The 9,691-nt window shown below is 39.6% G+C and overlaps 1 protein-coding gene across 1 annotated transcript; it reads left to right on the plus strand.

The window, feature by feature from the left end:
• Nucleotides 1–3,393: 3,393 nt before the first annotated feature.
• On the plus strand, nt 3,394–9,039 carry LOC108681168 (spidroin-1-like). Its single transcript, XM_018170170.2, has 4 exons — nt 3,394–3,442; nt 3,545–3,605; nt 3,769–6,417; nt 7,020–9,039. Coding segments are annotated over exons 1-4 (2,715 nt in total). The 5' UTR covers nt 3,394–3,439; the 3' UTR covers nt 7,022–9,039.
• The last annotated feature ends 652 nt before the right edge of the window (nt 9,040–9,691 follow it).

Consider the following 9,691-nt stretch of genomic DNA (forward strand, 5'->3'; position numbering starts at 1 on the left):
CCGAGATCAGGAATAATTGACGTGCAAGATACAGCGGCTAATGAAGGGTTCCTAGAGTGTTGCCACTATAGGTGCATGAATATAAAATACACACAAAGAGAACTTAATAGGAAAGAAAAGAAAATAATTCCTGTTGTACAGGCCGGACAACGTTTCGATCATCGCATGCGACATTAGTCGATGCAGTTCGCGTTATTGTTCATATCCTCGTAGTTTAAATTGAAGAAAGGTGTAGCCCTGTAAAACAAACTATTTCTATAACTACGCGTGAACTTGAAAGTAATTGACTGCAGAAATATAACGTGTACGCTAAATAAGAAGTTATACCAATCAAAATAATTGTAGATTTCCCTGAGCTAAATTTATCCATATTTTCGACCGAGCAAACCTCTTCGAAGTTAGTTTCTATGTTTTAATTCAGTCATCTATATAAAATAAAAGCGAAAAATAATTTCCAAATATCTAGATGAACAAGATGTTCAAATCTCCCTAAAACTATTCATGGAGCCCCATTTTAATGAAGTACGTTATAATTAATAAAGCTCATATTGCAGGGAATCATTCATGCTACGATCGAGAAAGCTATTGAATCAACTGTAATCTTAACATTGCAGTCAAAAATAGATACCTATCAGGAAAGCGCCGTTGAATCAACTTTGTAATAAACGTTGTTTGGTTGAACATACATTGATTAAACGTTGTTTCAGCGTCACTTGCCTGGTAGTATAACAACGTACTTGGAGTAAAAAAATACTGCCAAGTTATGTGCCGTCAACGTAAAAGTGCATGGACGTTCACTCAGTCTCAGTGACATTCAGTACCGGATTAAAAAAATATAACTCAGTACTCACTGCAGTGAGTGACAGAGAGCGCATTTTCTCGTCGACGAAAACTTGAGGTCACGGACGGACAGACAGACAGACGGACATGGCGAGCACAACAGTGCATTTTTTTCCATAAATGAGAAAATGCGCTAAAAAGGGTTTACATTCATGGATACTCTTGCGAGAAATTTTTTTTAGGAATGTGGATAACGAGATTTTAAAAAATAACTGCAGATTACTTGTAATTTGTGAAATTCAATGTTGTGAGCAGGTGTTTTTAATGAATAACCAATTTTGAGTTTTGCATGTTTTCAAAAAATTCGGACGGTTTGAAAACAGAACAGTCACTGGTGCGTAGATATTGAAAGCCTCGCGTATCACTCCTTTCTTTTGCTAGACCAAATTCTGGCCGATTTTAGCAACGCTCAGACGCGCATTCCTTTTCTAGCGGGAACAAGGTTAGGTTTACGGAGGCAGTTTCATGGTCAAACAGAATGAAAATGAAATTTCACAAAACTGCTTCACATTTTATCAAGGGCTGCTTTTAGGCCATTGGAAAATGTTTGATATTCCATTCACGGTTCCTGCAGGTAATGAACTTTCGGGAATATTTTCTAGGAAATTGTTAGATGTGAAAAACGTTCGGTGCGAAAACGTTTCCAATTAGATGCGAAGACGTTGTGAAATTATTAGATGCGATTTTAGCATGCGAGTGCTCACTCTCTTGCTAATCACTAAACACTAAATTTGGGTACAATTTATTTTCTCAACAATCTCCTGCGAATAGAAGAGAAATATTGTTGAGTACATAATCTATGCCCACCATATATCTCCTGATAATATGGCATATTTCGAATATTGATGTAACATGAAATGTTCCATGATGTTGCATGAAAGTTATTACTGAAACGCTAAAACTGTCATGTGCACTGGACAAACTCCCATCGATTTCATTCGCACATTTTAACAATTTTTAGGTTTCCGTTGTTGGTGGTAATATATTGACAAGCAAAGGGCACGGCGCATGGAAATTAAAACAATATATTGCACTTTAATGGACGTCTTTGATTGTTCTCGCATGATTTTCATTTCATTATACTTGTTATCTTAGTCACGAACTCGGTATAAGAGTGTGCATCGAGTACACGTCTTGCCATAGCGTCATTAGGAAATAACGCAATCCTTAAATGGTTTGATTATCTTTCGAGAAAGTGAAGTTCAGAGTGAAAAACATTGACCTAAACCTATGCAATCGGGCACTGTAATTCCATGCTATAAGACAAGTCATTTGTGGCTTATTCACAGCACACACTAACTTCTAAATTACGTGCGATTTGCCATCATGATGCACTCCAGCGTTTAGTAATTTTATGTTATTTTTTTTTAAGATTATGGGTATCCCATGCGCAGATTTTATCGAACGTACAATTTTAAAGTTATAAACGAGTACCAGCTGTCAAATGATTTTCCTGTTGAATTTGATGTTGTCACTGCTGAGTAAGAGAACATTTGGTGTGCCTCAGGTGTTTGTCGACCTGAGCTCCGCAACAGCGATGAAAAGTCTCTACTCTTTTGCAACAAAATTTTGGCAAAATGATCGTTTGTCGATAATATACTAATCACACTGTTTTCCAAACGAGCTTTACTCGTTTGGGCAAGAACAAGAATTTACTCTGCATGCTGCTTGGTACATTTGCTTGGTACAACAACTTGTAAAACACGAGCAGAAAGGAAAATATGGAAGTTAAGCAAGTTTTTTTTTTACATTTATTTGATGCGTTCGTTTTTCCTACCTTTGATCTCTTCGTTTGGCATTGTACTAAATCTGAATGCTTTTGCTTCTTTCTCTATTAATCTCGAGTGAGAACAATTCCCGCATTCATTTCACATCGTTTTCATACTGCAATGCACCCCAAACTTTTTGTAACCGAGTACCACTTGCAGATCTTGTGCAGTTGTGGTGGACCACCAAGCCTACCAATTAATACTGCAAAAGAGTTTTGGTTATTGAAAAGTATGGGTTACATTTAAATTTTGAAGCTAATTATTAACGAATTAAAGGAAAGAACTGTTTCAATTTCACGGTTGCCTGTTGGTAGCAGGTGGGTGGCATATGACATCTGTAATAATATTTGCAAATAATCTTATGTTAAAAATATGCGACTGAAAGTCGTTTATGACCTGAGAAGTGTTCATGCACTACACGTGGTACGCATGCCGCTCTTTAATTGGGAACCACTGCTAATGGAAAACTTATCTCTCAGCTTTAGCTTCTTCCTCTGACAAATTTTCAGTTTCTCTTCAAATCCCACTTACCCAGTTCCTTTCTCCGATGAAGCCCCAGCTTTTATATTGCATGATTCTCTCTTCCTCTTCATATCCTCTAATTATTTCAATGAACATCAACGCGATGCCCTAAGTCAGCGCATCCACAAAACAAGCTTCAGCAGCCCGAGATGCCTCGCCCAGTTTCCTTTCTATAACGACGGGCATCTTACTGGTTCCCACTCACAATCGCTCCCAATTCTGAAGGTCGTTGCTCTATTGTATCATATATTTATAGAGCTCAACCTGCAGCCAAATGTCAGTTACGCTTAGCCCGTCTGCCGCAGAACATGGTCGGTGCATAGATCCATGCTTAAATTGCTTTCACTTTTTTTTCTCATATGAAATATTTAAACATCAAAACGACTAAAAAAATAATACTTTTTTTTCTGCAGGGTCACATTTTAAAAAGTGTTTGGCTGTGCGCTTTGCTGGCAGGCGTTACAGTTGCTTCAGGTAATATTTTTATATATAATTTATTTCTGGATGTTTTTCTATCGTAAATTGGATGTGATTAACTTTCTTGATTTATTGATATTGTGATAACTTTATAATAATTTTTTGTCCCAAAATATGAAGGTTTATCAGAATTTCCATTTCAAATATATTGGTTTTTCAGGAGGAGGCGCACATAAAGGCGTGTCAACTGGAAGCGGGAGTTCAATCGGTAGCTTCGTACGCCAAGGTCAAGGAGGAGATATCCATTCGGAGGACTTCGGTCAAGGCGCAGTTGGTGGAAATTTTGGAGGCAGTGATTCTGATGGATCGTTTGGTGGTGGCTTTATTAAAGGGGATGGAGGTGGCCTTGGTGGCAAAGGAGGTGATGTAGGTGGCTTAAGTGAGAGTGTAGGTAAAGAGGGTGTTAGTGCCTCCGGTGATGGTGCTGGTAAAGGAGATGCGGGAGGCTTCGGTGATGGTGTTGGTAAAGGGGGTGGTGGTGGTGGCATCGGTGATGGTGTTGGTAAAGGAGGTGGTGGTGGCATCGGTGATGGTGTTGGTAAAGGGGGAGTAGGTAGCGTCGGTGATGGTGCTGGTAAAGGAGATGAAGGTGGCAAAGAGGGAGGAGGTGGCTTCCATGATGGTGTTGGTGAAGGAGATGCAGGTGCCTTCGGAGATGTTGTTGCTGATAAAGAGGGTGTAGGAGGCTTCAGTGATGGTGTTGGTAAAGGAGGAGGAGGTGGCTTCCATGATGGTGTTGGTGAAGGAGATGCAGATGCCTTCGGAGATGGTGCTGATAAAGAGGGTGTAGGTGGCTTCGGTGATGGTGTTGGTAAAGGGGGAGGAGGTGGCTTCCATGATAGTGTTGGTAAAGGAGATGCAGGTGGCTTTGATGATGGTGTTGGTAAAGGAGGTGTAGGTAGCTTCGGTGGCGGTGTTGTTAAAGGGGGAGTAGGTGGCTTCGATGATGGTGTTGGTAAAGGAGATGCAGGTGGCTTTGGTGATGGTGCTGAGAAAGGTGGTGCAGGTGGCTTCGGTGATGGTCTTGGTAAAGGGGGTGTAGGGGGCTTCGGTGATGGTGTTGGTAAAGAGGGAGGAGGTGGCTTCGGTGATGGTGCTGATAAAGGTGGTGCAGGTGGCTTCGGTAATGGTGTTGGTAAAGAGGGAGGAGGTGGCTTCGGTGATGGTGCTGATAAAGGTGGTGCAGGTGGCTTCAGTGATGGTGTTGGTAAAGAGGGAGGAGGTGGCTTCGGTGATGGTGCTGATAAAGGTGGTGTAGGTGGCTTCGGTGATGGTGTTGGTAAAGGGGGTGTAGGTGGCTTCGGTGATGGTGCTGGTAAAGGGGTAGGAGGCGCCTTCAATGATGGTGTTGGTAAAGGAGATGCAGGTGGTCTTGGTGATGGTGTTGGTATAGGGGCTGAAGGTGGCTTCGATGACGGTGCTGATAAAGAGGGTGCAGGTGGCTTCGGTGACGGTGTTAGAAAAGAAGGAATAGGTGGCTTCGGTGATGTTGTTGGTACAGGAGATGCAGGTGTCTTCGGTGATGGTGTTGATAGAGGGGGTGTAGGTGGCTTCGGAAATGGTCCTGGTAAAGTGGGTGTAGGTGGCTTCGGTAATGATGTTAAAGGGGGTGTACATGGCTTCGGTGATGGTGTTGTGAAAGGAGATATAGGTGGCTTTGGTGGTGGTGGTGTTGACAAAGGGAGTGTAAGTGGCGCCGGTTATGGTGTTGGTAGAGGAGGTTTGGGGAATCTTGGTAATCGTGTTGGTAAAGGGGGTAGTAAAGGGGTTATCACCAAAGGAATAGGCGGTGAAATAACTAGCGCATTCGCAGGAGTAGGTAACGAGTTCAGCACTGTGGGCTTCATTCACGGCATTAGAGACTTCAGTGTTGGTGGAAATTTCTTTGGAGGAAGAAGTTTTGGTGGCAGTGCAGTTAACGGTGGTTTTGGGATCGGTGACACAACAGAATTTCGTGATGCAGCTGGCGGATTTGGTCATGTAGATGGAGGTAGTTTCTTGGGGCCAAAGATTCATTTAGGAGTGGGTGAAAGTATTCAAGGACTTGGATTTGGAGGAGGAGTCATCGGTGAAGGGTCTCGAGGAAGCTCTGGTTTAGGCTTCAATGGCGGCCAAGCATTTGTCGGCCAATCTAGTTTCTCTGGAGGACTTGGAGGAGTCGAACTAGGAGGAAGTTTTGACGATTCCGGGACCTTTGAAAGAGGTGCAGTAGGTGGATTTAGCAGACCCAGAGTTACTGGTGGATTTGAAGACATCGGCTTTTCTGATGGATTAGGAGGGCACACAGTTTCTAGTGGCTTGAGAGGACTAAGTGCTTCTGGTGGGCTTGGAGGAATTGGAGTAACGAGTGGATTTGGAAGACATGAAATCTCCGATGGATTTGGAGGACATGGAGTTGTCGGTGGATTTGGAAGAAATGGAATTTCTGGTGGATTTAGAGGAGATGGAGCTGTCGGTGGATTTGGAGGACTTAGAATTTCTAGCGGATTTGGAGACCTCGTAACGACCAGTGGATTTAGTCATGGAAGCTTTGATGGGTCTTCTACTGGACATGGAACCGGATCAAAACGAGGCCTTGAGATCGTTCGTGGAGTTCCGATTCGTCTGAATGGAGATGGTCTAGGTCACGACGGTCTTTTTAGACACGAGCTAGGAGCTAAGGATGGATTTGGCTTCTCCGCGAACTTTGGAGGTACAAGTGGATTTGGAGATAATGATTTCGAGATTCCTCAAGGACTTGGAGGAAACTTGGGAACACTGTCGGGACGATTTAGTAACAACTTTGGCGCTTTCTCTGGAAACTATCGCTGTGAGTTATCAATCTATGAAAATCAACCATAGAATTTTGTTGCAGTAGAAGTCAATCAATCTTTTTCTAATGAACTTTATCCAAACATTTCTTTGAATATAGGCAAATGAAATAATACTCGGTCATTGATTGGTCACGGGTGCAAAACATTTGAAACATAGAAACGTTCAGAAGCTTCCAAAGTTTCTGCAAACTTTCCGTGGCCAGTGCTTGGTACTTGAGTAAATAGGAAAATACGTTAATATTGAGAAACTAATTAGGTGACATATATTAGCAAATTAGTGATACTGGAAAATGAATTATATTGCAAATGAAAATTTTTAATTTTCATAAAACATTAATAATGGATGAAGCTCCATATTTTTCTCTGTTGCGTGAATAGCTTGAAGCTGGAAGAAGATTTTTTGTCAAGTCTAAACATTGAAGTTGATTACTTCTTTAAGACTCGTCTTATATATTTCATACTTCTACTTGCATTTCGAATTTGAACTCATGTATAACTCACTGTGTCTAAGAAGTTAACTAATTCATGTGTTATCCATGCTTTCTGCTTCGATGATATGTGAACTAGTGATGAAAACGTGCCATTCTTTTTTTTTCAGGAAACAATGTCGAGGTTGAGGTTACGAATCTACGAATGAAGATGTGTTGAATGTTACGAGAATGGACATCGAAATCAACGCTTTCTTATGGACCGTGATTGTTTTTCTGTTTTTATTTTATTTCCAAAATAAGGGAACTAGAGAAACTATCAAACGTTATATTTTGTATTTTTCTCAAGTTAACGATTCCGCAGTGGACATTAGGAAGAAAAGCTGAAAAGGTAATTATACCTGGACTGCAATTTAACTAGAATTTTGTTAGCAATTTAACCCTGCTTTTTGATATTATTTGCATAGATAAACGCTTGAATTTTTTTATCTACCGCCAGTTTAGATGTGTGAAATACCAGTGATTATTTTTCGGCTGAAAATCTCTTATTGTGAATCTCGATTATGGGTATGAAACTCGAAGTAAATTGCCCTTGTAAAGTCTATATTGTAAAAAGTCCAAGATCCACTCAAGTTTATTGTAAATATTCATGAATGCTTTTTTTCAACACGCAACCCAACATACGTCGCAGGTCAGATATGCCAAAGATATCACGGTAATCCAGTTTTTCACTACGTTTTTTTAACTTTAACCAACCGAACGGCCAACTCGTACGATGTACAAAGCTTTCTACTATTTGATAAAATATTTGTCCCACATCATACAATATGCATTTCAGCGGATACTATCGACACGAATCGGACGAAATGTATTTTAAAAATATTCTTGATTGAACATTGACTTGTCAGCCTAATTTCGTTCACATTGATGAGGACGATGAAATAAAAATTTAATATTATTTCTAAATAAACAAATTTCTTAGAAGGCTTCGTGAACTGATTTCAACTCGTTGCAATAAATAATGATACCGAACAGATGTCACGCTAGAGAAGCCTTATTTGTATTTTTTGATGCTGCACTCCGTTAGATGAACCTCCTCTTGATAAACCTCAGTAAAATCATTGGTCATTTAATAACAATCTTATACCTCGCTGCTTCTCATCGTAAATGATAGCAATCTCGGTGCAAGTATCAACAAATTAAACTGAAGATTTATTTCCCTCGTTTAACGGAATAAAATTCTGATCACAAGCATCGAAAAATTGTAACTTCGCATTAAGAAATATCAAATATGTCAGCAAAGGATGCTTAAAGTCCCAACCTAGCATTTTAGATGAGTCAGGCGGAAAGTCATGTATAAGCGACTGACGACTGACGAATAATCAACTGAATCATTAAACGACGCACCACTGGTCAATGCAATAAGGTAAAAATTAATGCATGAACTCGCATCGTATAGTTCGTATACAATTAAAAGTTTGCTAATTGTACGCATTTCCAATTATTTGCGATTACAGATACTCTCACTGTCTTCGCAAATGCATGTAATTTTAAAAGCTGAAATCTAAATTTAATATATTCATGAATATTTGTACGAGTATGTACGTGATCGTTTAATTACATTGTTATTCAAAATTTCAACTCTCCGCTGGTGAGCGTGCAAACGTGGCACGTCAGGCGCGAAAATTTTTCATTTCTGTCCCCATTCTTTTTGTTTCCAGATACCCGTCAGACATAAGAATGGGTATCAAATGATAATTTCAGAAGCCCGTCAACAACAATAAACGTCCCGGTGACCTGCAGACCGAAGCTGTGGTCCAAGTGCAAAAACAAATGGTGCGGCTGATAGCTTGGGAGTCGTTGTAAGAAGAGTTGTGAGAGGAACTGAAGGAAAGCGTAGCTTAGACTCAAGGTGGACGGTAAACTAGAGTCTACAGATTATATGCACATGTAGTATATAATTAAAACAAACAAATCTATACATATCTTCTCGCGAACCTTACTGAGATGTTTAACATAATATTTCAGTACTTCTGTTGTGGCCGTGAAAATGGAGGTGAAGAAAATGTGGTCTTGCTGAAATTCAGGTGTCAAAGGCAGTAAATGATCGAAAATTAATTATTGAAATATCCTTGATGGTTCGACAAAAACAATATCTTTTGTTAATAAATTTAATTCGTTAATACTGTAGAATCGAGTACTTATTTATGCCAACCCCAGCATCAACTTTCAGCCCTCTAACCGTCCAATTTCACGATCTTAGAACTTTACTAGCAACAATTAGACTTAGAAAAAATGAACGAATATAATAACAGCGATTAAGTTCTCATACTCATACTTGAAATGCTCTCATACTTACAGACATGCTCGTTGAATTTCAGGAACTACCATTTTATAATTAATATCGAAAATAAATAAGTATTCATGTTTTTTATTCTTTCAATTTATGCGAATTTTTAACATAAATTGATGTGCGTTTTCTGGTAATAGAGTGACATTATTATCTCCCTGATTAGAAATCACCAACATGAGTATATTGACATGAGTGCTATGACTTTCACTTCAGGTACAATTTCTTGGAGGCCGGAGATATGAAACTGTGAAACATGACATTGAAATTCATGATGTTACGAATACAAATGAATTGAAATGATGTGAGACGCTTATTTTCAGTACTTGTGCAGTTGCTAATTTTTCGAAGATTCTATGAAAGAGGTTTAATGGTAATACAAAATCATATTGGTTCTATTCAACAAATAATAAGATGATGCTAAATTATAAAATACCTAGCTCTTAAGAAAACATTGATGCATTTTTTACGAGCAGATTCCTTCTAGAAGAA

Source organism: Hyalella azteca, unplaced genomic scaffold (assembly GCF_000764305.2).
Source record: "Hyalella azteca isolate HAZT.00-mixed unplaced genomic scaffold, Hazt_2.0.2 contig5366, whole genome shotgun sequence".
Taxonomy (NCBI): Eukaryota; Metazoa; Arthropoda; class Malacostraca; order Amphipoda; family Hyalellidae; genus Hyalella; species Hyalella azteca.